This window comes from Hoplias malabaricus, chromosome 5 (genome assembly GCF_029633855.1).
Source record: "Hoplias malabaricus isolate fHopMal1 chromosome 5, fHopMal1.hap1, whole genome shotgun sequence".
Classification (NCBI taxonomy): Eukaryota; Metazoa; Chordata; class Actinopteri; order Characiformes; family Erythrinidae; genus Hoplias; species Hoplias malabaricus.
The window spans coordinates 15,744,037-15,771,337 of record NC_089804.1 but is presented as its reverse complement, the minus strand read 5'-3'; the positions used below and the strand labels follow the sequence as shown (position 1 = coordinate 15,771,337).

The following is a 27,301-nucleotide window of genomic DNA, read 5'->3' as shown; positions in this document are numbered from 1 at the left end:
TATTATTTGATCAATAAAACCATAAGAACAAGACTCAGGACAAGATATTTCACAAGTCTCTGAATAGTTAATCCAGTAATAAATTAAGGAAATCTTCCTGTGTTCAGAAGAGTGGGATGTTAATGTTTTTCTTAAAGTAGGCTTTCTGAAAATTCATCATTTAAATATTATTGCATAGTTATTACACTCATAATTCTGAGTGTTCTCATATAAATGTGTACTAACTCAATGATGGGGCATGTTTAATACATAGTATACATTTATGAGTTTTACTTTTTAAAGACCTTTTTATGAATGGCTATATACTGTTTAAGAGATGGTCATTGTTTTTAAATGGTAATTATTATTAATAAATAGGGTGACCAGACGTCCTCTTTTACCCGGACATGTCCTCTTTTTTAGACTTAAAAAAATGTCCGGCCGGAATTTCACAAATGTCCGAAATTTGTTTTTCTAGAGCTTACATAGAACTTCGAGAAGTTTCGTTCACAAACTAGTCCCGCCCTCCCCTACTCCGATTGGTTCGCTTGAGTGAGAAGGGGGCGTGGTGAAGTAGTCTATAATCTTCTGATTGGTCGGTCTGACTGTAGAGCTACCGTTATTGGTCGATAACCTTCTCTGTAAACATTTAATTGGTCAGTCCGCACCTCAGTAGTCTTTGTTTACGTCAAAGCTCACGTCAATGAGCCCTCATCTCGAACCGCTATGCCGAAACGTAAATGTAAGTTCTCGGATGAATTAAAAAAGAAATTCCCATGTTTTGTGTAGCAAATAAAGGTGTAAAGGACCTAAAAGCACACATAGTTTCAGCTACGCATACAACGGCAGCGAGTGGGAAGAGCTCTTTTCCACCATCTCAGATCTGGTCACCCTAGGAGTAACAGTGTAAAAGACAGCATTTCCATGTTTTAAGCTTTTAAAGTATGCACTTACACTGAGGCCATTACTAAAATAACTATTTTAAAATACGGCATGTTTTACCGTTTAGTTCCCATTAGAACATAAACCAAAACCGTCTACTGCACCTTTAAGCCTGCTTCTGCACCTGCAGTGTTTTTATTACTCTACAGAGAAGAACGACAGAGGGCAGACTTTGGTTAAAACTTTAGCGTTTTTGCCGGACTGAACTTGGCTGAGCTGCAGTGGTCGAATGGTACACATTAACTGAAGTTACTGCAGGTTGTTTACATGACGTCACTTACAGTCTGAACGAACACAGTTCTCACTGAAGTCCCATTGGTCAGAGAGTGTGAGTGAGTCAGTTCGGACTTTACCACAAGATTTATCACACCGAACAGTGAGTGAGTGAGTGAGTCACCCACTTGATTCACGACTCGAGTCATCCACACAATCTGATTCAGTCATGTGTAAAGATTCATACAGACCAATTGTTATTCGGACATATTATTGAGTGGTTTAATGCCGTTTAACGTGCAACACTTGATTAAAAAATAATTAGAAAAATAATAATTAAAGAATTTAAAAAATATTGTTGATAGAAACCAGAAAATAATTTTCACTTTCTAAAATCTAAACACAAAGTTATTGTATGAAATAACAGTGATAACGTTTCTGTAGAATGATTAATTTCCTGTCATTTCCACTTCTGAATCCACTTCTAAATGAGGTATTTTATTTTATTAATACACGTTTAGGAGCACAATTTCCCATTTAAATGAATAAATCAGCAACCCGTAGGCCCTAGTCTAGAAACAGAAGTATAATATCGTGGATTGTAATAACTGTTTAACTTTAACCTCACTGATACATGTTCGACTCATGTGAATCGGTTCAGCCGTGTGTTTGTTTAAATGAATCGACTCTGAAGAACGTTAGGCGCGCCGTTAGCGATGCCTATAATGTTTATTGTCAGTAACATCGCTAGTATCGCGGGCTAGGCTTAAGTGTTGACTGAAAACATTTTATGCAGCGCATTTTTGTGCTTTAAGAATTGAGTTTGTCGCTTCCAAACTCTGGCCAGTGTCTGTATTAAACCTCCGGTGTGTAATACCAGCAGCGGCGGGCTAAGATTAGCCCGGGTTTTTTTGCTGGCTTTGCACTGAGAGTTTAATCGGCTCCTGAGAGCTGCGCGGTTCACTGAAAATAACTGCAGCGGGGCATTAATTCTCTTATTTAGCTTCCTGTATTCGCGTCGTCTTTCCATTTCTCCGCTGTGAGAGCGTTTTCTAGCGAAAGTTGTGTTTGAACGGTGTAACCGCTGCACTGAGTATGAGCAGCGTTCCCAACCCCCTGAGCCGGACTCGCTCCGAGGTGTTCAGGCAGCTGAGGAGGGAGCTCTACGATGAAGAGGATTTCAGACAGGTTCCTCACATCTTTGTGATTATGGGGGCTTCGGTAAGACATTTTTGTCCTACATTTGTACAGTTAAGCATGTAACATTTAACTGACCAATGTCTGCTCTGCTGCACATGTGCTGCCGTGAGCTTTAAACTGAAGTTGGTTTCTCTTTTGAATTTTTCATTCCACCTTAAATGGGAACGGCTGCTTGGTTATTAAAGGGCCCCCTACGCTTTCCTTGAACACCCTCCGAGGTCTACTTCTGTTATTTGTGTACGTTTATCTGCCAAATATAAATATACATAATTAATTTTACATAACCTCTGCTCAAACTGTTCCTCTTTTGGAGTTGAACAGGAAGTGTGTTACTGTGACTTTAAGAATGATGTATGTAAATGACCTCTGCTCTCACTGGCCTCCTCATTCTAATTCTAAAGTGCTTATAAGTAGTGTGTTTCACTATGTAATCCTTCAGGGCCATACCTCAGTAAAGTGTATGGTTAAGAAGTGGGTTTATGCACATGTTTAAAATATGTATTCACATTTATTATGTATGGTATGGTCCATTTAAGGTGGAATGAAGAGTTCTTCCAAGGCCCAGACAGACACATGACACACTCAGAAACACTTATCAGTCATGCTCCGCCTCCCTTTCATCAGTGGGATCTTCTCCACTGGTGCTTTGGGTGTCAAACACATGCACAGTTACTCTCACAAGATTAATGCTCCACAAACTTTAAGAGGAACAGCCATTATAGTTTTGCATAATTGTTAACTTCAGTTTAACCCCCGTATTAAATTGCCACTAGATATTCTTCTGTGGCCAGTAGCAGCATTCACTGGACTGGGATGTTATGTTTTTCTACCACTCGCCTTGTGGAATATCCCGCCCTCGACTGAAATATGCTGCTCGCCCAACGTTAATCTAATATTACCTTAAGTTATGAAAGTAAGTGTGACATGACAAGCAAAGATAGGGTGACCAGATCTGAGATGGTGAGGGGGGGTGGACGACTACTGACGTGCAGACTGACCAATTAAATGTTTACAGAGAAGGTTATCGACCAATAACGGTAGCTCTACAGTCAGAACATCCAATCAGAAGATTTTAGGCTACTTCACCACGCCCCCTTCTCACTCAAGCGAACCAATCGGAGTAGGGGAGGGCGGGACTAGTTTGTGAATGAAACGCTTCTCGAAATTCTATGTTTATCAGAAATGAAATCAATGTGTCTGAATTCCATTTTCCATTACACTTGCAGTAAGACGGGGATCACCAATGTTACAACTAAATAATATACTCAATGTTTAAATTCATTCATTGTCTGTAACCCTTATCCAGTTCAGGGTCGCGGTGGGTCCAGAGCCTACCTGGAATTATTGGGCGCAAGGCGGGAATACACCCTGGAGGGGGCGCCAGTCCTTCACAGGGCAACACACACATTCACTCACACACTCACACCATATTTGGCAGACTGGTAGGGAACCTGTTAATTTACCATTTTAATTGCTTACAAATCAAGGTTCTGTACCTTTCATAATGAATGTAACGGCCAGGGATTGGCACGTTTGAGTCGGGGAGTGGCACGTTCCAGGAGGTGAGTGTCAGAAATTCCAGTGAATGCTGGAAACCCTTCTCGGCCAAAGCTTGTCTTGTCTCTGACCCATATATTTCTTTGTGTGATATAACTCTGTTAACCCCTATGTAATTGACACTTAGAGTGAAACAGAGGGAAATGACATTTCTTCCTCTATTCCTTTAAGGGGGACCTTGCCAAGAAAAAGATTTACCCCACACTGTGGTGAGTGTCTGGTTCCTCTCTCTCTCTCTGTGTGTGTGTGTGTGTGTGTGTGTGTGTGTGTGTGTGTGTGTGTGTGTGTGTGCGCACGTCTGGCTCCATGTGTGTGTTCTCAGCTAATTAACAAATCCTGTTTTTAAGGTGGTTGTTTAAGGATAAACTTCTTCCGGAAGAGACATACTTTGTTGGCTTCGCTCGTTCTCGTCTGACCATGGAGGACATTCGCACCGCCTCCTTACCTTACATGAAGGTAGAGGTCTAAGTTTGGTCTTTTTCAAGAAATAAAGCTGCATTCTGTAAACATTTGTCGTTGTTGGAACAAACTTGGAACCTAACTAACATTCAGCACATTACTTTACACTATGAAGGTATGTATCCGAGACACAAATGAAAGTGACTGATTTGAAAAAATTGGTTTATATTTTGTTCACGGCTGTGAAGATCAGGTCTGTGTCACATTAAGGCAAAATAAATTTGATTTCAGTCACCAGACTTGATGATATTTTTCTTTTTATTTTTGGATTGGTTTGAAAAATCCAGTTGACTGTGACATAATTTCAGAATAATTGAGCAATATTACCTGGGGAAAAGACCCAACATTTCATTCATTCATTCATCCATTATCTGTAAGTGCTTATACAGTTCAGTTCAGGGTCACGGTGGGTCCAGAGCCTACCTGGAATAATTGGGCGCAAGGCGGGAATACACCTTGTAGGGGGCGCCAGCTCCTCCGGGGGTATACCGAGGCGTTCCCAGGCCAGCCGAGACATGTAGTCTCTCCAGCGTGTTCTTGGTCTGCCCCGGGGCCTCCTCCCCGTTGGACATGCCCGGAACACCTCACCAGGAAGGCGTCCAGGAGGCATCCGGACCAGATGCCCGAACCACCTCAACTGGCTCCTCTCGACGTGGAGGAGCAGCAGCTCCACTTCGAGTCTCTCCCGGATGTCCGAGTTCTAACTCTGTCTCTAAGGGAGAGTCCAGACACCCTGCGGAGAAAACTAATTTCAGCCGCTTGTACCCACGATCTCGTTCTTTCGGTCACTACCCAAAGCTCGTGACCATAGGTGAGGGTTGGGACGTAGATTGAACGGTAAATTGAGAGCTTTGCTTTTCTGCTCAGCTCTCTCTTCACCACAGCAAACCGGTACAGAGCCCACATTACTGCTGTACACCGATCCGCCTGCTCCATCTTTCCCTCACTCGTGAACAAGACCCTGAGGTATTTAAACTCCTCCACTTGAGGCAGGATCTCACTTCCAACCTGGAGATGAATAAAAATGTACAGGCAAATTAAACTTCAGCCACGTACAAACAACAATCTTTTTTCCCCCTCTGACACAGTATTCCACCTTAAAAAACCCAGAGCTTCTGAATGTAAACAAACCTGTGAGACCTGCATTACCACACAATTGTAGACATCCCCTCAGGGCTAAAGGGTCCCATTTTGAGCCAAATACATGTATCAGTGTGCACACGGTAGCTGTTTTAGGGACCGATTCATTCACATAGGTTTAAAGAAACCTGATCTGAGCAGCAAAATCTGAATTAAATAATTAATAAGTCTCGTAATATAGCCTCAGGCATAACAGCAAAAACATGTCTAGTGTGGAATCTACTGATACGGCCTCCATTTTGTTTACATGCTGCCTCAAATGTACATGACAGATTGACATACTACTCTGTGTTTGTGTGCGTTTGAAGGTAAAAGATGGGGATAGCGAGCGTCTGTCAGCATTTTTCAGCAGGAACTCCTACCTGTCTGGGAGGTACACTGAGGCAGATTCTTTCATCCAGCTTCAGTCTCACCTGGACTCTTTGGCCCCAGGAGCTGCTGCAAACCACCTCTTTTATCTGGCCCTGCCACCCTCTGTTTACCACGAAGTCACCAATAATATCCGCCATCACTGCATGAGTGAAGAGTAAGTTAGTAGCAGCCCCTGAGAAAAGTCTCTGTTACAGTTCTGGATTAATTTGGTCACATCTTTATATTGTTGCTTTCTGAAGCATAGAGCCCTGAAGAGCATGAAACTGTGTGTGTGTGTGTTTGTTTGTGGTCGCATGCACAGGGGTTGGAACAGGGTGATTGTAGAGAAGCCGTTTGGCAGAGACCTGCAGAGTTCTGAAGAGTTGTCTGCTCACATCTCCTCCCTCTTCACTGAGGATCAAATCTACCGGATAGATCACTACCTTGGCAAGGAGATGGTGCAGAACCTCATGGTGCTCAGGTGATAGATATTAACTTGTGTTTCTTAAGTAAATAATTGGCAAAGATATTCATTTATTATAGTCTAAATGTGACATATTCTAAGCAGGAGTTTCATACAAGAAGAAATGTTGTACGGTGAGATGACGCTAGATTACAGGTTAAAAAGAGTTTTTCCACTGTTTCTGGGTTCCAGGTTTGGGAACAGAATTTTTGGCCCTATCTGGAACAGAGAGAGCGTGGCTTGTGTAGTCTTGACTTTTAAAGAACCTTTCGGAACCCAAGGAAGAGGTGGATACTTTGATGACTTTGGCATTATCCGGTAAGAAAGCATTACCTCTGTGGCTCAAACTACATTCCTGCATCCTGCCAGAGACTGCTGGCAGCATGAATGAAAGTCTGTGAATGCATTTTTTTTTAGTTATAATGATGTTTGAAAGTCACATTTAGATGAGACTGATGAATTCAGGGCATGTACAATCCAGAATATTCTTTTTTCTTTCTAATATATATATATTAGAAAGAAAAAATGCAGACTGCTTACAAACAAACATTTGTAAAAGAACGGGTTGTTCTCTGGTGCTCTGGAGCGTGATAGGATACCACCTGTGCAACAAGTCCAGTTGTGAAATTTCCTCGTTACTAAATATTCCACAGTCAACTGTCAGTGGTATTATAACAAAGTTGAGGCTACTGGGAACGACAGCAACTCGGCCACAAAGTGGTAGGCCATTGAAGGGTCAGAGGATTCCGAGATGAAAGGAGCTTTTAATGCTTCAGCATACCAAGAGATTTTGAATAATTACATGCTCCCACCTTTATGGAAACAGTTTGGGGATGGCCCCTTCCTGTTCCAGTATGACTGTGCACCAGTGCACAAAGCAAGGTCCGTAAAGAGATGGATGAGCGAGTTTGGTGTGTAAGAACTCGACTGGCCTGCTCCTGACCTCAACCTGATAGAACAGTTTTGGAATGAATCAGAGCAGAGACTGCGAGCCAGGCTTCACCCAACATCAGTGTCTGACCTCACAAATGCTCTTCTGAAAGAATGGTCAATAATTCCCAAGAACACACTCATAAACCTTGTGGAAAGCCTTCCCAGACATTTGAAGCTGTTATAGCTGCAAAAGCCAGGCCGACATCTTATAAACCCTATGGATTAAGAATGGGATGTCACTTACTTTGGCAATGTAGGTCACCTTTTAAACATTTGAGAAATTAAATGCGAACCATTTTTGATATTCTCTTGGCTTTGTTTATCCTTTTTTATGGTGAGGAGATGCTTTTTCACACCCTCCTTTCTTTCTTTTCTCAGGGATGTAATGCAAAATCATCTACTCCAGATGCTCACCTTGGTTGCCATGGAGAAACCCACTTCCACTGACCCTGATGATGTGAGAGATGAGAAGGTATTTTGTCTGCTGCATAACATCCAAAAAACAAAACAAAACAAAAAAGCTGGTGTAATATAATTGTTTCAGATATTGCAGGATACGTATATTCTACGTACAGACAGCACTGTCCACATTACCTTTAATTAGAACTTGTCTTTATCTGGCTCTTTTAGGTAAAAGTGTTGAAGTGCATAGCTCCGCTGGCCCTGTCCGATGTGGTTCTGGGACAGTACGTAGGGAACTCTGAGGGGGAAGGAGAGGCTAAACTGGGCTACCAAGATGACTCCACTGTCCCTAAAGGCTCCTGCACAGCCACATTCGCCACTGCGGTGCTCTACGTCCATAACGAGCGCTGGGAAGGTGAGCAGGCTCTGATTGTTTATAGTTAAAACATTTTTTTTTGCATTTCTTTTGTGTATGTGTTTCGCTTGTACGAGTGGATCAGACACAGCAGTGCTGCTTGAGTTATTAAACAGAGTCCACTTACTGTCCAGGATATTAGACAAACCAGCTTCATTGCCCCACCTTGTAAATGTAGAGTCAGTGACAGTAGCTCATAAAAATTTGTTGGTTATCAGTGGACACAGGTCACTGCCCACAGGAAGCTGTTGGTGGGACGTTTTGGTTGGTCCTGACCATTGAAGAACAGGGTGAAAGGGAGCTAACCCAAATATTCAGAGCAACTACACTCTAGATGCTCCTGTATGGTCAGTGGAGCTGAGAGGGTGTACAGTGAGTAACAAGGAGGAGGTCATAATATGAGTGACCTGTTCCTGTATGTTAAACTGGACTGTGTTGCATGTAAGTCAGTTGTCGTGTGCAGGCTTTTCCGTTCATGAATCAGCCCCAGAGGAGATTGTACGTCACTCAAAGACGTCATGTCCGATCGTGTTGGTTGTGTTATTCCGTGGATCAGTGATACCTGTCTTTTCCTTTTTAGCTTCTCTCCTCTTTTTTGTTTTCCTTTGTGTACAGGGGTTCCTTTTGTCCTGCGCTGTGGTAAAGCCCTAAATGAGCGTAAAGCAGAGGTGAGGCTTCAGTTCACTGATGTCCCAGGGGACATTTTTAGCTCTCAGTGTCAGAGGAATGAGCTGGTTGTCCGGGTGCAGCCAGATGAGGCCATATATGCAAAAATGATGAGCAAAAAGCCTGGAATGTACTTCAGTACAGAAGAGACAGAGCTGGACCTGACCTACCGCAGCAGATATAAGGTAAGTCCAGTCACAAAACTGTATGAAGTCTGAGCTAAACTTATCATACAGATTATACAACATCACATACTTCAACATGCTATATATTACTTACAGGCTTATGCCTGCAGGAGTGGAATTCACTCAGTTCTTCTGTGATCTACATGTAGATAATTAGCCAATATATGGCTCAGGAAATGTATATTTGATATTGTATTAGTTTATAATTGAAAATACACTAACCCTTGCACAGGATGTGAAGCTTCCTGATGCTTATGAACGTCTCATTCTGGACGTGTTCGGTGGGAATCAGATGCACTTTGTGCGCAGGTGGGTCTTCTTCCTGCCAGATTCACTCCACACCCTCCATACTGTATCCTGAATTTTAGAGCTCACTTTAAAATGTGTCTTGTACCTGTTTTTGTCAGTGATGAACTGAGGGAAGCCTGGAGAATCTTCACTCCTATCCTCCATCAGATCGAGGGAGAGAAGATTCAGCCCATACCTTACACTTATGGAAGGTTAGAAGTCTCATCCATGAGAATAATTTAGTTTAGTGTGTGTGTGTGTGTGTGTGTCTTCTACCTTTTTAAAGCAATACCTAAATGTTACCAGAATGTGCATAGCCCCCTCTTGTGGAGAATCAAATTGTGGCAAACACTGGTGGCAACAGCAGTGATATTATATCATGTGTTAAACCCAGTGACCATAGACAGTAACCAATAAGCTTCTTGAGGACATTTAAATGAAAATAACCTGATTGTGTGTAGCATATTTATGCATTTTCTATTTATTCTATTTTACTTCTATTTATATAGACTTTGTCTGAATAGACTGAGCTGCTGTAAAAGTTGTTTAGTTTTCATTGTCTGAGTTACACTCTGCCATTTTGTTTAAGCATAATTTTAGCTCCACTGCTCAGTCTGTCTGAATTTGAGTAATGGGGCTTTGGTCTGAAGATATGGGTTCATTTTGAGGTTTAGACAAAGGTATTATTATTATTAAGCTAGGGCTGAATGAAATGGCCAAAATTTGTATCACAATATGTTTCTGAATTTCAGTCGATACGATATAAATCCAATATTGTTATGAACAGTATGATTGACAACAACAGCTGACAAGAACAAACAACCAAAATAACACCTCCACGAAGCTCTGGTTTATTCATGTACACTCTGTGCTTTTAGTGGAACCGTGTATGCACAAGTTAGCGAACAACTCAGCAAGCGGAGCCATGCTGGGAACCGTAGTGCAGCCAATTTTTAAGCGGGTCCTGAGCACTGATTTTCCTTAATAGCTGGCCTCAAGTATTCGGGTATTCAGATATTTGTTTGTTGGATAGGTATTTGGTTTCTAATTTAGCGATTAGGATATTTAAAATTTTTTCATAAATGTGGTCATCGATAAACGCAACGCTCAACCCACATTCAGGCTCCAGCAGTAAAAACAGTTCTCTCCCCACTCAACCCATATTCAGGCTCATCAATATAAAAGTCTTTGTGAAGCCTAAAACTCAGTCATATAAAACTTGCTAAAACAACACTTTACAACAAAGCGAGTTGTCAGCTTTGAGCCTGAAATTAGAGCACCTCCGTGCTAACTGGTTAAAGACTAAGCACTAGCTATATGAAAGTGTCAAACAATCAAATACAGTGGAATTTGAGTTCCTAACTTGTGTTTATTGATAGTCAGAAAACATGATATTTCTTACTAATTCAAGGAATAAGGTTTAAAAGACTGTTGGTCCCGTTGGTTTATAGTGTCGGATGAATTCGAGTTTGATTTCGATCACATTTACAAGAACAACGGTACCTCTAAATTTGAGTTTAGCTTATTGCTAGGCTATTGTCATGAGTAATGTTGGTTATTTAGCTAGCTAGATACTGTCATAACATTCAGTCATAACAGTGTTTTACCACGGCGTTGTTCAGCTGTTGTCCACCAGTGACGTCACGGTTGCGTTCAAGAATTTCCGCAGCGAGCTCGGGTTTTTCCGTCAATTTAATAACATTGTCAGTTTTAAAGCAAATTAAGCTGCTATTTTCATTTTACTTCATACTTCTATATGTCAGTAACCAAAAAAAAATGTGAAATATTCATGGAGCTCCATTAAGTGGTGCTTAGCCTTTAAACTGTGTATACTCTGTGCCTAGTTAGCGAGCTAGTTAGCAGGTTAGCGAGCGTAGGTAGCGAGAGAAGCCACGCTGTGACCCACAGTCCATCTTTGAGAGAGGGATACTAAAGCAGGGGTCGGAAGGGGATTTTGTCAATGACAACAATATACACCACCCCACTCCCCGAATATCTGAATATTCACAGAATATCCCGGCCGAAGCTCCGAAGCCCTAAAAATGGTATTCGAAACAGGCCTAGCTATGATCTGAGGCTATCAGACATGACTGATTCATTTTGACCTGACTCTGAGCCTAATTTTGTAGTTTGTACTGGTCAAAAAAAAAAAAAAACAGATTCACCCAACAACCAATGAAAACGATGAGTGCAAAAACATCAAATAAATGCTAGTTTATGGCAGAAGCACACTGCAGTGTCTAAACAACATTTCTTCCAAAAAAAGACCACATATTCAGAACCTAAACAAATGTTTTTTTTGTAAATATCAATATAATGTACCATCTTTTTTTTTTTTTTTTTTTTTTCACGAGTTTACACTTTAGTTCAGTGGCACCTTCCAGTTTCTTTAGTGTGTTTTTTAAAATCTGATTTTAAGAGTAAGGTGTAGTGTAACCAAGGCTTTAAAGAACTTTTACAGTGGCGTCATTTTTAAGTCAAAAAGAACAAAGCGGTATTCAAAGCTGAGACATCCTTCCTTCACTTGTAATTGTAATATTCACTCTGTCAACAGCCGAGGACCTAAAGAAGCAGATGAACTGCTGAAGCGAGTGGGATTCCACTACGGAGGAACTTACAAGTGGGTGGATCCTCATGCAGTGTAAACACTCTAATCACGTAAAGTGGATTGTTTTCCAAATCAAACCAAATTTCCTCCTTCGCCGAGGAGAGAGGAGCTCTAATGACTCGTTCCTGTTCAGGGCAAAGGGAGATTCAATGAAACTTAATCATTCACCATGATGCAAGTGTTAATCAGTGAATGAGCTAAACGGGCTGTGCACTGAAGATCTCTTTTCCATTTCCCTCTCTAATGTGAACATAGAGAATCAAAACCTCTGTATCCAATGAAAACATGATTTTTTTTTATTCTTCTGCAATAATGCATCTCTTTTTATCTTCATGTAATTGGAGGGTTATTAACCTTTGAGACCAATCTCTGCATGATGTTACATTTCAGTGTTTCAATTTGGAAAAGTTCTTCTGAATTTTGTGTCATGTTTTTCCTCTAGTAGCTGAGACCATGTTTCTCGTGTGTGGGAAGAGTAAGAGTTTACTGGAGAGCTTCAAAAGCTGAATACGCACAGTACTTTTTATAATACACTCCTTTTATATTACAGTACTTTTGTAGAATAGTACTTTCATAGTGTTTGTTTTTGTAGCGATGTCTGTTACAACTCAGAATACAGATGCACTTAAGGTGTTTGTTGTCTACGTAAGCTACAGTGTGACTTACACACTGCACTTTGGCAAACGTTTTAAGAATGTTTACATTTTCTATCATACTAGAATTGCCCTTTAGGTCATTAGTATTACGACTTGTGGGAGTGAATGTGTGTCCTTTGACATAATCCCACACCGATGATCAGTCCCGAGGGTATCATTAATTAGGATGGAGTTGTTTCTCAGACTCAAGGTAAGAAGCTTTTCCGTGCCGTCTTCCTTACCTTGCTTTAAACTCAAATGATCCAAATTCAGATCGGAATGCTTTAATCGCGCTCTGGCTTATCTTCCTGTCTGTAAACATTCCTATCAGTTGCCACATCATCAAGAATTTGACTTTAATCCTGTCGGTCTTGTCGTTTAACCTGCTGGTTATGGCTTTCGCTCCCAGGTACATGCCCTAGCCGAGGGAATGTTGCCTTTCGGCTCAGAGGACAAACGAGTGGTCCAACCGTCTCTGCTGTTTTACATCTAAGTATAGACATGTAGAGTTGGGTGTGTTGAATGTACTGCAGCGTTATTGACTCGTCTTACATCATGACCTGGAATGTACTTATTGGCCACCTGTGGTATAAATAAATAAATAACTAAAAACAGCTTAATTCCAATAACGTTTTATGTTTTAAGGAATGCTCTGGTGTTTTTCAAACTCATTTTATTATGCGACATCGTGACCAAACAGTTGATTAGCATCTATAATAATTTCCCTGAAAAAACATGTAACCTGGATAAATGTCAGTTTTTCTTTTCTCTGTGTAATTAGTGAATTCATTACAACTGACTTTATTACTGCTATTAACCCAGCCTTTATTTATGGTCATTAAAGTCCCTCAGGTGTGGAGAACCCATCTCCCTTTGTAGTTCCTGCTCCCTTCATGACACTTCCACGGGCCTCCCTCGTCCTCAATCCCTCTGGCAAATAAACGCACCAGCTGACCATGCACCCTGAGAACAAAAGGAACAGCCATTGTGTTAGGAGGTTAAGGCATTCAAATAAGAAGATGCAAAGTGCTGGTATCAGATCAGGAGTGGATGTCTGAACTGAATTTTATGCTTGGATCAGAAGTTTCAGTGGGGAAAAGCTTATAGTGACACCTCTAGAAATTAGGGTTTCATTATTAATTATATTAGTAACCAACTATGGCTGAATTATGTAAATTTTAACCAAAATTGGAAACAGGGTGAGGCTGAATTGCTGTCTAGTGTGTGTGTGTGTGTGTGTAAATTACCGGCATGAAATCTCGGGGTGTGGAAGAATCTCCCCATCGCAGTTCCACACCGATACTGCAGGAGGTTTACTGCAGCACAGCCCACACATAAAGTCTTTCTTCTTCCCTCTGTCCCTCGGGCTTTTTGCAAAGCACTGCTTTGAACGGTCCTGACAGGATTCGACACTCCCTTCATGCTGCTTCTCCGGGACTTCTAGTACATCTTCTGAAATGTTTTCTGTTTGTTTATCCTCTTCATAGTCATCGTCTTCATCAAGAGGAACGGAAAAGTGCACAGCCTTCACACGGTGCACCTCAACAAACGGCAGGTCAAACTTTCAATAAAGAAAGAGGGAAAAAAACAAATGAAACTAAGAGACAAATACTATAAAGTCTACATGATGTTTGACTGCACTTTATTCAAAGTAGAAACAATATTTGTACTATAATATAACTAACCAAGTGTTTATCTGAGTCATTGTACATGTACTTAAATAAATACTTAAGATAAATGATAAAAGGGCTGTAAACATAAATATAGAGAACTAAATTTAAACCAAATTAAAACCATCCTTTCATTGTCTGTAACCGCTTATTCAAATCAGGGTCGCAGTGGGTCCAGAACCTACCCGCAACCACTGGGGGCAAGGTAGGAACATACCCTGAAGGGGGCGCCAGCCCTTCACAAGACAACATACACACACTCCTCACAGTCACCCGGAGGAAACCCACGCAGACACAGGGAGAACACACCACACTCCTCACAGACAGTCACCCGAAGCGGGCCTTGAACCCACAACCTCCATGATTATAAAAGTTAATTTGTACTTTACTCAAGTACAAATATAATTAATATTTTAACAAGTATTGTCCTAACCTTAAGGCAAAATGTAAAGCTAAGCAAGGCTGGCCTTTTGTATGTAATTGTGTGTTTAGATTCTACTGGTTTAGATCATTATTTCCGGAGAGTGACAGATGCTAAAGTCTGGCTGCTCAGACTGTGTGGGTTCTTCATCATTTATATGAATAACAAGGTGTTAAATCCACTGACGCAAGAGCTACACTTCATGGAGACAGTGATGCATTAAAGTAAACCACATTGATGCTGTCACTACCAAAGGCTCCCTATTTCCAAACTCCCTGTACATTTCCATGAAGTAGCTTACTTCCTCAAATTAAGTTGCATTGCCTTTCTGCTTCTGTATTTTTTCTCCAGAAGAGATGCTGGTGTCCCAGTTGGGTTATAAATGTCAGTACAAGGCTATCAAAAGGTACCAGAACTAAAAACCAATGGAGTGATGCCCCAACATTAGAATAACGTTCAGCGATGCCCTCTCTTTATTCTACAGTGTTTTATGATAAAGACTCCGCTGGCCTCACCTGATCCTGCTTGGTCGTGTGTCTGTGAAGGTACGTAAGGAAAGCCAAGGAATTGGTGTCCCGCACCAGGATAAGGTCGCCTGTCCCGTCAGCTAGGTGTGCCGAAGGGGAGAGACCCTTGGGGCTCCGGGGGCATGAACTGGACATACAGGTGAGGGCCACACATTTGAACTTTCCCTCCACAGTCACCCATTCCCCTGAAGATGTGTAGAATAAAATCAGAACTGTGTCATCATAACTAGAGTTGGTGCCTTTAAATCAGCAGTACAGCTTTAGCATTCGATAAATGGATGTGATAACACTCTACAGATCATCTCTCGTACAATAGCCTTCATTAGCTGGCATTCTGAGGTGTGATGGGGAGAGAGGAAGGGCCATCCCACCCACACACACATTAGTTCCATTCTCTAGGACTCTCCACCACCGTTAGATGTGGCACCACCAGGAACTGAATCCTTACCTGAAAGCCCCTAATGTGCTTTTTAAAAAGGCAGATAGTTGCTGTAGTTTTACAGCAGATTGAAGATGGTGTCTTACCCTCTGTCTCGTTGCTGTATTGGCTCGGCTGCCTGCTGTAGAGTGAGTTACAGCTGTCCGAGTGAGGAAACAGTCTCTCTGTGCTCTCTGAGCACACACGGCACCTTCAGTGCACACAAGCATAAAAATGTGCAATGAAGAGCTATCCATTAGGTTTAATGCTAGAACAGTGTGTCCATCTCACAACGTACAATGATTACAGCTCTTTGGTAAGTGATTTAGTGCTCACACTGTGGAAAACGACAGCCAAACACGCTCAGAGGAGAACACTAAATGCATGGTTATGGCATAATTCAAACCGTTGCTGCATTATCAATCAAAAGTCCCGTCCTTTTTCCATAGTACCTCTCCAATACGCAAATTATGCAAACTAAGACGTGCGTCTGTTACCATGTCTGAAACAAATGGGTGAAGTTATACACAGAGTAATCAGTGTGAGGCTACATTGTATGTTCTCATCTCACTGTTAATCTGTTTATTAATAGAGACTAATGAAAAGAAAAAAAAAGAGGGGTTAAAGCCTGTAAATATGTCCATTTCTGAAACAATTCTCAAACCAGGTCGTCATTTTGTGGTACAAATCTGTTCTGCTCTGTGAGGTAAGGTTAATTTTTGAAAAGCCTCTGTACCCTGTGAGGCAGCGTGTGTTGTCTCTGGGGCTGCTGATCTGGGGATCCGCAGGTAGATACTGGACTATTCCACGATAGCTCCTGTTGCACAGGTACACTAAACAACCTACACACACACACACACAGAGAGAATTTAGCTGAAACCTGTTCAGTCAGAATGCTGACCAGAAAGAGCATCATCAACAAAGAAGCACTTCACTGGCATTTATGATATGTTACCTGAGTAGTCGTATCTTAGAGGTCCCATCCAGCGGTGCCTCTCGCTTTCAGCCAGAACATCACCGTAGAAGCCGTAACCCACCAATGAAACAGAATAACGCACCAGTGTTGACTGATGATGGACAGAACACACATCCAGAGGCTGAGAGTCTCCTACAGAGACGGAGGGAAAGGGATCTTATTGTTTAACTGTATTTTCAGGTGGCACGTTTTTTCTTTTCTGATACACTTTAGTTTTCAAGTAAGACACTTTCATTCATTCATTAATGAATGTGGAAACCCACGCAGACACAGGGAGAACACTCCTCACACAGTCAGTCACCCGGAGGAAACCCACGCAGACACAGGGAGAACACACCACACTCCTCACAGACAGTCACCCGGAGGAAACCCACGCAGACACAGGGAGAACACACCACACTCCTCACAGACAGTCACCCGGAGGAAACCCACGCAGACACAGGGAGAACACACCACACTCCTCACAGACAGTCACCTGGATATGAGTTCAATATTTCTGAATTATAATAATCAAGAAAAGAAATAAATGTTACCAATAATAATGTGCAATGTCGACGAAACGGGGTCAATCACACCCACTGTGGCAAAACAAACACAATCTGTGGAGCCTGTAGAGAAGAATAAACAACACAGTAAACGGTCAGCTACTCTCCAATCTTTAATAACCAAATCACAGAGGACACACCCAGCCTTAGTGAATGTGCTAAATGCGTTCATTATCGCTTCCTTGTTTGTCTGCTATTATTAGTCAGCACACTACGTGAAACCTGCTGGAATGATGCCGATGTGGAGATCACAAGGCTGCAGCATCACGGTGGGGTCATGTTCAGAAATGCCTGCCTCCTGCTGCGTTCGACCAATCACGCCATGCAGCAGCTCACTGAACATTCCATCGCCTCCCACACAAATCACACTGGAAGAAGTAGTGGAGAGAAACAAGGAAACGGAGCCTTAAAGCTTCAAACTCGATTGTAGGCCTTGGGATTACGGTTAAAGCTGAACTACAGGTTTCGTTAAGAGGATTTAAATCAGGCATAAAAACATACAGGATTCTAGGGTTACACGTTAATGGCTTTAATTTGAACAATAGGCATTGAAATGGTCTGATTTTTGGAGCAGTGGAACTACATTATGCCACTTACCCATCAAACCCTGTCAGGTCTTTCTTCAGGATATGGTCTCTCGCCTGATTTGCGCGTTCTGTCACTAAAATAAACAGGAAACGTATTTAATTACAAATCCTACAGCTGTATTTTTCCCCCACATCTAAAATGCTAAACATAGAAAATCCATCCATTTCCGTCACTTTGAATAGTGTCCATTTTCTAAGTTGTTATGCTTTGATTAAAGTAGACCTCACGTGCTTAACTTTGTGTAAAGAAGAGCCCATATTCTTGGATAAGATCTGCAGTCTGAGTCATTAAGTTTAATAATTGATCTAGCTTTTCCTTTCCTTGATAAAGGCTCTTGGCCTCATTGTGTCACCCACAAACAAAAGTCTTACCGCAAACAGTTATATCATGACTTTGTCCTGTATTCGAAAACGTACAGCCAAAGAAAATATAAACCACGCAGAGTCAGTAGCTTTTTAAGCCATCAATGCTTTACTATTATCTCATGCACTCTATAGATTTAATAATTGATTTGGCTTTCTCCACCTTTCGCTTTTTAATCTACTACCTTTCCTTTTCTCGATAAAAGACCCACAGCCTGTCACTCGAGAGCCACTCCAAGGGACACTCGATAACATCAGAGATACCAGAGCAGAGTGGTGTTTAATATACAGCCTCTCAGTAACTTACCCACGACATGAGAGCTGATGCCAGCCAGCTCAAACAGAGGAGCCACTAAGGAGTGATAGATCTGCTTGGCTCCCTTCTTTCCCCCATAGGGGTTAATGAACACCAGCAACCTGTGAGGGCGAGAGGGGCCTGGTGGAGGGAAGGTGAACAGAGAAACAAAGAGGGGGATGAGTTGATTTGAGGGCTGTGAATTTGCTTGAAAAGACTTACATATGAAAAGTGGTTGCCGGACTGTAGCCAGAGAAGAACACATCTAACAAAAAAACAAAACTATATTCCATGTCATGAAGTTTTGGAAATGGAAAGTCACTGTGGAGTACGAGATTGCAACTCGTTCGACTTGGGCATCTACATTGTGTTTTACAGTCTGTGAGGAGTGTGGTGTGTTCTCTCTGTGTCTGCGTGGGTTTCCTCCGGGTGACTGTCTGTGAAGAGTGTGGTGTGTTCTCTCTGTGTCTGCGTGGGTTTCCTCCGGGTGACTGTCTGTGAGGAGTGTGGTGTGTTCTCCCTGTGTCTGCGTGGGTTTCCTCTGGGTGACTGTCTGTGAGGAGTGTGGTGTGTTCTCTCTGTGTCTGCGTGGGTTTCCTCTGGGTGACTGTCTGTGAGGAGTGTGGTGTGTTCTCTCTGTGTCTGCGTGGGTTTCCTCCGGGTGACTGTCTGTGAAGAGTGTGGTGTGTTCTCCCTGTGTCTGCATGGGTTTCCTCCGGGTGACTGTCTGTGAGGAGTGTGGTGTGTTCTCCCTGTGTCTGCGTGGGTTTCCTCCGGGTGACTGCCTGTGAGGAGTGTGGTGTGTTCTCTCTGTGTCTGCGTGGGTTTCCTCCGGGTGACTGTCGGTGAGGAGTGTGGTGTGTTCTCCCCGTGTTTGTGTGGGTTTCCTCCGGGTGACTGTCTGTGAGGAGTGTGGTGTGTTCTCTGTGTCTGTGTGGGTTTCTTCCGGGTGACTGTCTGTGAGGAGTGTGGTGTGTTCTCCCTGTGTCTGCGTGGGTTTCCTCCGGGTGCTCCTGTTTCCTCCCACAGTCCAAAAACACAAGTTGGTAGGTGGACTGGCGACTGAAAAGTGTCTGTAGCGGTGTGTGTGTGTGAGAGAATGTGTGTGTCGCCCAGTGAAGGACTGGCGCCCCCTCCAGGGTGTATTCCCAATGATTCCAGGTAGGATCTGGACCCACCATGACCCTGAACTGGATAATGGTTACGGATAATGAATGAATGTAACCCTACAAGATTTCCGCCTGTTCCAACATTTCCAGAAAAACTAAATATGGTGATGAATTTCACGTGCTGAGAAAATGTGAAACATCCTCCAATGTAATCCAGTCTCAATTTGTCCCTGTGTATTTTACCAGGACCAATAAGCTTTCTGAACAGGCCCTAAAGACCTAGATGAGATTCTGTGGGTGTTCGGTTACATCAGCCTTATCAGAATCGTATTAGTGATTCATTAATGTGCTTTGCATATCCTGGTCGAAGCACTGAGCGATATAACCTCAGTATGTACAGCAGTCCTTATCATGAGAGGATGGATGACAGTGGCTTGACTCACAGTGAGTTTTAAGTGCAGTTTTGAGTTGGGCTACCCACTGGTCCCGTAGGTCACGGCTGGGGCAGGAAAACTGGGTCCTGCCCAGGCTCCACGTTGGTCCCCTCCCACCACCGCTGCTGCTGCTGCTGCTGCTGCGCTTCACGTAGAACACTGCGGCAGGGACAAGAGGACGGAAAATACAGTTAACGGGAGCACAGCATCGGTGGACAACAGCGATTACTGCCGATGTCACCCCGATTTTTAGTAACATACAAACAGCTGTACAACATAGACAACATAGTGGATAACACAACAACTGTCCCATACACAACTCAAACTGAATAGTAGCATCCAATGTGTGGCTGCGAAATCACATTTGCCCAAATGACAACAGAGGGACCTCCATGTTCTAATGTCCCTGATGTTGTTTGGCTTCACCAGCTTCAGTGGTCATGGAATTTCCCCGTCCTGCACTTTTATTTTTGCTTTTTCCTGTTTGAATACCCTCACTTCAACTCAGGAAATGCTTCTTCTTTATCCGTTTAGTTGGATCAAGCATGTTAGAGCACTGACAACTCAAATACTACTTTGTACCTATAGATATGCCTTATATAAAGTTAAAGAAGGTTGTTGCCTCCTCTATATACCGCAGTCTATTAACTCAGGCAAACCCAGCCGACACTTACATGTGAAGTCTCTGTCAGTGTCCTCCACTCGTTTTTGAGGTTGGATCTCCACCTGTCCCTCGGCTACCGCCACCACCTCACCGATCGGCACTGAAACTAAACCACACACGGTCACTTGACCCAGAGACACTTGATAGACTTAAGTGATACACCTGTAATTCATTAACACAGGACTCCATCAGCAGTATCTATTATATCAGTGTAACCACAAACCGAGACTTTCTGAAGAAAACATTCGTAAGAAAGTTATTTCTTATTTACGGATTTTACGGATTTACGGTATTTATGGATTCCAACTTATCTCTTCAGTAACCTTTACTTTTTTCTCCCCCTCTTCACACTTTTTGGTGTCTACTACTACTACTACTTTGCACACTTTACGGATTTATAGAGGCTACCTTCAGATGTCATTTTTATAATATTGAGTAAAAACTGCTACTCAGCGACATGCACCAGAAAAATACCCTTATTTCTTAAAGGAACACTACGTACTATTTTATCTAAAATATACAGCTTTAAAATCAGGGAGAATACAGTCACCGTTGGCGCTACTTTGGGCGGAGGACTGCAGAAGCTGTACTATGTAACTCTGAGTGGGGTGGGCAACCACTCCCCTCTCCACTGATTTAAGTACAGTGCTGTCAAAATTAATTACACTAGGAGGAGCTCCAGGAGCAAAGGCAAAACTCTTACCTAGTGTTCCTTTAACAACAAGAGGAACAATTATGCAGAGAATGTTGTTATTCTGGAAACACTTTCAGTCAATTCAGTAAAAAGAGCACTCGCAAACTGAAGATGTATTTTCCTTAAGCACATGTCTAACTAAAACGGCTTAAAGAAATTCGTACTGTTTCACTGACTGTGAGGTCCAAATCAGTTTCGAAATTTGGCCAGTGACCACCAGCATATTAATCTACATTAGGAAGTAATGTTTGTTAGAACACACACACACACACACACACACACACACACTTTCTATGGATTTCTAGAGATTTAATATTGGTGCCTGATAACACTGGTATTTTGTGGCATCTGATAAGTTCATATCACAATGTAAAATATGATCAAATTTAGCATGTGAGCTGTGCTTGATTCTAGACACAGTTTATAGTTTATATTAGATCTAGGCCTCTACAAAACTGTGATTTCTAATGATAACCACACGTTGGCCAACTTCCACTAATCATTCATTCACTGTCTGTAAGCGCTTATCCAGTTCAGGGTTGCAATGGATCTGAAGTCTACCTGGAATCACTGGGCACAGGGCGTCACACACTCTCACCTATGGAAACTTTAGCCAGTTCACCTACCAACGTGTGTTTTTGGGCTGTGGGAGGAAAGCCACACAGACACAGGGAGAACTCCTCACAGACCGTCACCCGGAGCAGGGATAGAACCCACCACCCCAGGACCCTGGAGCTGTGAGACAGCGACACTTCCTGCACCGCCACTGTGCCGCCCTTTGCACTAATGTTATTTTAAATTTAAACGTCCGTGTGGTGTTTATACGATAGAGGACATATCTGTAAGTGAAATAACTTCACGGCTGAGCATTTTAGAGCATGTCTCCAAAGGGCGAATTCAGACAGTCAGGGTTTCTTATGTTATAAACCTAAGGAACTAACCCTGTCAATCATGGGGCAGGGCTTTTAAGCTGCAGGCAAGTGGCAGGGGTGTGTGTGAAGATAGAGGTGGGGCTAATTTACATATTCATAGATCCATGTTCACGGAATGAAAGCGAAGGTATGGAGTTATATCTAAACCATTTTAAAGGCATCAGAGAATTATTTTTGTTGGAAATAACTTCTAAAAATGAATGGTGGAATGGTCCGCTGAGGCAGCAGTGGACAAACTCATTCGGAAAGGCCTGCGCTGTCCTGGGAAGCCCCCTAGACCCAGTGCATGTGGAGGGAGAAAGGAGACTCTGACAGCACCGACTGCTTCACCCCAAGTGTGTGAAGAGCACCACTCACATCTATGTACACTGACACTTCACTAAAATACAGAACGTACATTTATCTGGATGATACATACAATGTGCAACACTTAATACAATACCGTGATATTCTACGACATCATTTCTACTGTCTACTAATGTGCAATATTTTTTATGTACAATAGCTATGTTCATTAGTTGTCAATATTATTCAGAGCTTTTGAAATTTATTTATTATATTTTATATTCCATTATTTGTTTATAGTAATTAGTAAGTTTTTCTTTGTTACCTTGTTTTTATTACTTTACTGTCCCTTTGCTGCTGTAACACTGAATTTCCCCACTGTGGGACTAGTAAAGGATGACCTTATCATACCTTAAGTGTAATTCTGCTGAATGGAGAGGAGGTTTTTGGTTTAAACGTTTCAAATGGCCTCTTTAAGCAGAAGTAACAGTATAAATATTGACCAGCTATAATTCTGAAATTGAACCAAAACTATTTCATTATAAACAAATGTTAAACGACTAAAATGAAACTGACTTTAAAAAGTAGATTCTGCCTCTCACAAATGTCCTTGAGCAGATGTTAGCGTGTGATGTTGTAACATCAGGAGGTGTAATCAAACACTACTGCGTTACTAAGAGTGTTCCCCAAGGCTCCATTCTTGGTCCCTTGTTTTTCTCATCTACATCCTGCCCCTTGGAGACATTATGTATCTTCATGATCACGTTTCACTGCTATGTTAACAACACTCAAATATACCACAACATAAATCCCACAGAATCATTCCTACCACTCACATTGCCTTCCTGTATTCAGGAGACAAACACAGGTCAAGCATCAATTTTCTGGAGTCAAATCCCTGAGTGAAACCTTGGTGTTGTCCTTGACACCCATCTCACCTTTCAGCCACACATCAAATCCTTGACCAAGTCAGCATATTTCCATCTGTTTGACTCCACCCCATACTGACTTTAAAAGGTGTGGGGGTCTTGGTACATGCCTTTATCACATCTCGGTTAGTTCCCTGTTTAATGGCCTGCCTTCGAATTTGACATCTTCGGCTTATGCAAAATTCTGCAGCCAGAGTCTTGGTACGCGCCAAGAAATCTGCCCACAACACCCGCATCCTAACAACACACATCCAATATAAAATTCTGCTGTTAAACTATAAAGACCTGCATGCCCCTTGTCTGCTTATCTGACAATTGTATTCTACACATGTCTCTTATGGCAAAATTGAGGTCATCTCGCTGTCCCCAGGTTCAGCTCATTCAGTGTTGCTGCCCCCTCCCTCAGAAACCCCTTACTTTATTCCATTCACTCTTTCTACCCCCAAATCCCAGCTTCCATTCACTCAGGACCAGCACTCCTGATTATATTATTATTTACATGAAAAAAAGCATAAAGTGCAAAGACTTAAATTTTACTCAACAAAAACAATGACCTAGGAACACTACATTACACTCACATTAGCATTCTGTGAGCAAACCCCTGTAATCTAACAATACAATCTCTTATTCTTACAGCCTATTCTCCTCTAAACTTAATGTGGCTTAATATTAGAATTAATTTAAATTAAAATTAAATTTTTTTAAAAATGTGTGGTTATCTTTTGGCACCAACGTGTACATTAGTGAGTAAATAAATCCACTTTTTAACTCAATTACTAATTTCTCATTTTTTTCTTTTCTGGTGAGGTACTTTTACTCTATATTTCACTAAATTTGACCTAAAAACGCAAAATGCCTGCTCACAAATCGCAGATACATATGACATATGAAAGAGTGTTTATACAATTGTAAAATGTTGCTCCTAGGTTGAATATCATAGATATGTTTAATATGTTCGAATATGCCTCAAAACATTTAATGATGGTTTGCCCTCAAAACATTTTCGGTTTAGTGTAAAGTTACTTTTACTCAAAGGAGGCTAACAACATAAAACACCAGCACTTCTGTGACATATACATTATTTGGCCCTGTTTATGTCCAGTAATAACCCAGTAAACAATTAGCCGTTGATTCAACGTTGAAATAACGTAATGACTGCCGTCGAATCAACGTTCTCTTAAGGTTGAAAATGAAAGTTGAAAAGACGTCCAAACACAGACTTTGAAAAGACGTATATTAGACGTATTTTGGACGTCCATTGACGTTATTAATTGGTCTCGAAATAAATTACTTGTATAAAACGCGTTTTGGACGTCCACTGACGTTATCGATTGGTCACCACTTAACTTACTTATTAAGATGGATTTTGGACGTCCATTGACGTTTAAAATATGTCCTTGACGGGCAGACTACTTTTAGACCTATTTTGAACGTCCAGGGACGTTCCTTGTTTACTGGGAACCGAGAGAAACTGTGAAATGATGAGTATTTTGGTATACACAAAACGTTCTCAAAACATTTGCGGGCGCAGATACGTATTTAGATATCGCTACGTCTCGGAGGGGGGAAATAAGTCGCTTTCTGTTTGGTGAAAACGTAAATTGATGTACTGTGTTCTTAACTGGAGTCAGTGGTGAAGGCTTGTGCTGCTCGGTCAGTGGTAATATGTGCAGATACGTCGCTGTTTATTGTGTTTTATTCATGTTTTCACGTCAAATATTTTAGAAAGCCATATGTCTCTAAAGGAACACGTGGCGTCTGAGGAAAGTTCAGTTCTCACTTACTTGTTTTCTTTTCTCGGTTCTTCTTGTCTAGTTCGGTCCAGCTGAAGTACCACCCGCTGAGGAGAGCTCGGTACCGCTTACGGCCGACCCAAACACTGGACTCTACCCGGACTGAGTCGATCTCCATCTCTGAGAACTAAGGTTAAAGGTTCACTCGGGTTATCTCTGCTTCACGTTTGTCCCTTCTCTATTTACGTGAGGCATTTTGCCGTACATTTGGATTATGTTTTAGAGCCAGAGGAACAATGTAATTAAGGCGAGCGTATCCATCTCTGAACCGTGTAAAAAGTTACATTCATATATCTTGTTGCGTAAGAAAACGCTAAAAATATCCTCACACACTAACGATAAGTATCAACACCTAAACTCAGCCCGTCTGCTTCTCTCCTCTGCAAAGTTACATTGACAGAAACGGTAAACTCCCACGCTTCCATGAAACGCTGCGCACCTGTCCTGAGGAATTAGCATACTACTCTCTGATTGGGTGAGGCTTCTTAATAGTGGCAAGGAAATGGGCGGAGCCTGAGACGGGTGACGTGTAATGTGAGGGTAAGCGTCAGGTGAATGCATCAAAGAATTGAAAAACGAATAAACAGCAAATGTCAAATGTAACACTAGCTTCACTCAATCCAGTAGTTTATCAGAGGAAAGGTTGTCTTCGTTTTGCTAAATCCAAAGCCTAACATTACAAATGATCACCGTTTTTCAGCTTCTTAAAGATTAAAACTGTAATAAATCCAGTTATGGATATCCAGTTATGCTATTGTTGTAATGTTTTTAAAAAACATCTAACTTCCATAGGTCTGTCTTAAAACCGTTTCTGCTGCTTTTCTATAAGACGTACCAATTAACAAACCACTGACACATCTCTCTTGGTTTGTTTTCACTGTCAACATACAGCAGTTGGACTTGTTAGAGACCGGAATAACAAGATGACTGGACAGTATTCATCATTGTGCTGGGTTGTGAAGTTCTTCCCGGAGGCTGCTGGCTTTTCTTCGTTCCTCTTAAATAAACTTTGCAGAACCGGCTTTTTTCGCATTTCTTCCCTTACTTGTATTACCACATAACACTTCATTTACACCTCCTGCTTACAGTGTTTTGGCGTGTGGTTTATAGTTTTGAACGTATGAATCAATGTATGGTGCACTATTTGCAGCAATAACAGCTTTCTGTTAAGCGTCAGAGTCACCTTCATGGAGCAGCAATGAGCAAATCCAAAATAATAAGATAATATAAGACAACATTACACTTTATTTATCCTGAAGAAAATTACAGCATCATAGTACTGTACATAATGCACAAGAGAAGACATATTAAGGGTCGTGGTGGGTCCGGAGCCTACCCGGAATCACTGGGCGTAAGGTGGGGGCACACACTGAAGTCCTTCGCAGGGTGACACACATTCACACATTCACTCACTGATTGCATCGTGGTTGTATTAAGGACGATATTAATTGGACATGAATGTGTATGGTGTAGCTCAGCACAGTATAGACAGCAGGGGGTCAGTCATGTCCCTGCAGTAAGGAGACTCTTGTAGAAATTGTCTCACATGACACGCCTTAGCACAGTGCAGCTATATCTTCTGCTGAACATGCTTCTCTATTTGTCCACTATGGTGTGTAAGTGGTGTGTAGTGTTGTCCACAATGACATATTAAAGGGTAATTTGTAATGTAAGTTCATTTGTTTTGTAGCACTCTGGCTGTGTTTACTTTCATGTAGCTAGCACTCTCCTGAATTTAGAGCAATTCAAATATGTCAATGCCAATCTATGGAGCAGGAATACAGCAAAATCCTCATCTCTTTTCATGGTTTTCAACATTTGGAGGGCTGTTTGCTGATTCATTGCTATGAACGAGAGAGAAGAAGCCAGGCATGTCTGACCGAGCCACTTTTTTTTTTTTTTAAACATTTTTACTGACAGGGCAGCATGGTGGTGCAGCAGGTAGTGTCGCAGTCACACAGTTCCAGGGGCCTGGAGGTTGTGGGTTCGATTCCCGCTCCGGGTGACTGTCTGTGAGGAGTGTGGTGTGTTCTCCCTGTGTCTGTGTGGGTTTCCTCCGGGTGCTTCGGTTTCCTCCCGGGTGCTTCGGTTTCCTCCAAAAACACTTGTTGGTAGGTGGATTGGCGACTCCAAAGTGTCCGTAGGTGTGAGTGAATTTGTGAGTGTGTGTGTTGCCCTGTGAAGGACTGGCGCCCCCTCCAGGGTGTATTCCCGCCTTGCGCC

At 42.0% G+C, this 27,301-nt stretch overlaps 2 protein-coding genes across 2 annotated transcripts; one reads left to right on the top strand and one right to left on the bottom strand.

Moving 5' to 3' along the window:
* The first annotated feature begins 1,832 nt into the window (after positions 1-1,832).
* LOC136696535 (glucose-6-phosphate 1-dehydrogenase-like) lies at positions 1,833-12,979 on the top strand. The gene is made up of 12 exons (XM_066671017.1): positions 1,833-2,355; positions 4,063-4,100; positions 4,239-4,347; positions 5,799-6,016; positions 6,164-6,322; positions 6,497-6,622; positions 7,616-7,709; positions 7,868-8,054; positions 8,670-8,905; positions 9,138-9,214; positions 9,313-9,405; positions 11,748-12,979. The coding sequence occupies exons 1-12, from the start codon at positions 2,230-2,232 to the stop codon at positions 11,836-11,838; spliced, it is 1,554 nt and encodes a 517-aa protein (XP_066527114.1). The 5' UTR covers positions 1,833-2,229; the 3' UTR covers positions 11,839-12,979.
* Positions 12,980-13,138: 159 nt separating this feature from the next.
* Positions 13,139-25,522, bottom strand: zgc:158263 (ceramide kinase family protein). Its single transcript, XM_066671016.1, has 13 exons — positions 25,070-25,522; positions 20,456-20,551; positions 19,791-19,940; positions 18,251-18,379; positions 17,591-17,654; positions 17,216-17,361; positions 16,982-17,056; positions 16,428-16,580; positions 16,209-16,314; positions 15,580-15,683; positions 15,043-15,239; positions 13,684-13,997; positions 13,139-13,399 (listed from the first exon to the last, which is right to left on the bottom strand). Exons 1-13 carry the CDS (start codon positions 25,194-25,196, stop codon positions 13,285-13,287), a joined length of 1,776 nt encoding a protein of 591 aa, XP_066527113.1. The 5' UTR covers positions 25,197-25,522; the 3' UTR covers positions 13,139-13,284.
* Between the last annotated feature and the right edge of the window lie 1,779 nt (positions 25,523-27,301).

Coding starts and splice junctions, on each gene's coding strand:
- LOC136696535 (XM_066671017.1), top strand. CDS start 2,230: ATGAGCAGCGTTCCCAACCCCCTGAGCCGGACTCGCTCCGAGGTGTTC. Junction 8,055..8,669: donor CCATAACGAGCGCTGGGAAG/GTGAGCAGGCTC, acceptor CTTTGTGTACAG/GGGTTCCTTTTGTCCTGCGC. Junction 9,406..11,747: donor ATACCTTACACTTATGGAAG/GTTAGAAGTCTC, acceptor CTCTGTCAACAG/CCGAGGACCTAAAGAAGCAG.
- zgc:158263 (XM_066671016.1), bottom strand. CDS start 25,196: ATGGAGATCGACTCAGTCCGGGTAGAGTCCAGTGTTTGGGTCGGCCGT. Junction 20,552..25,069: donor GAACCGAGAAAAGAAAACAA/GTAAGTGAGAAC, acceptor TGTGTGGTTTAG/TTTCAGTGCCGATCGGTGAG. Junction 17,362..17,590: donor GACCTGACAGGGTTTGATGG/GTAAGTGGCATA, acceptor TACTTCTTCCAG/TGTGATTTGTGTGGGAGGCG.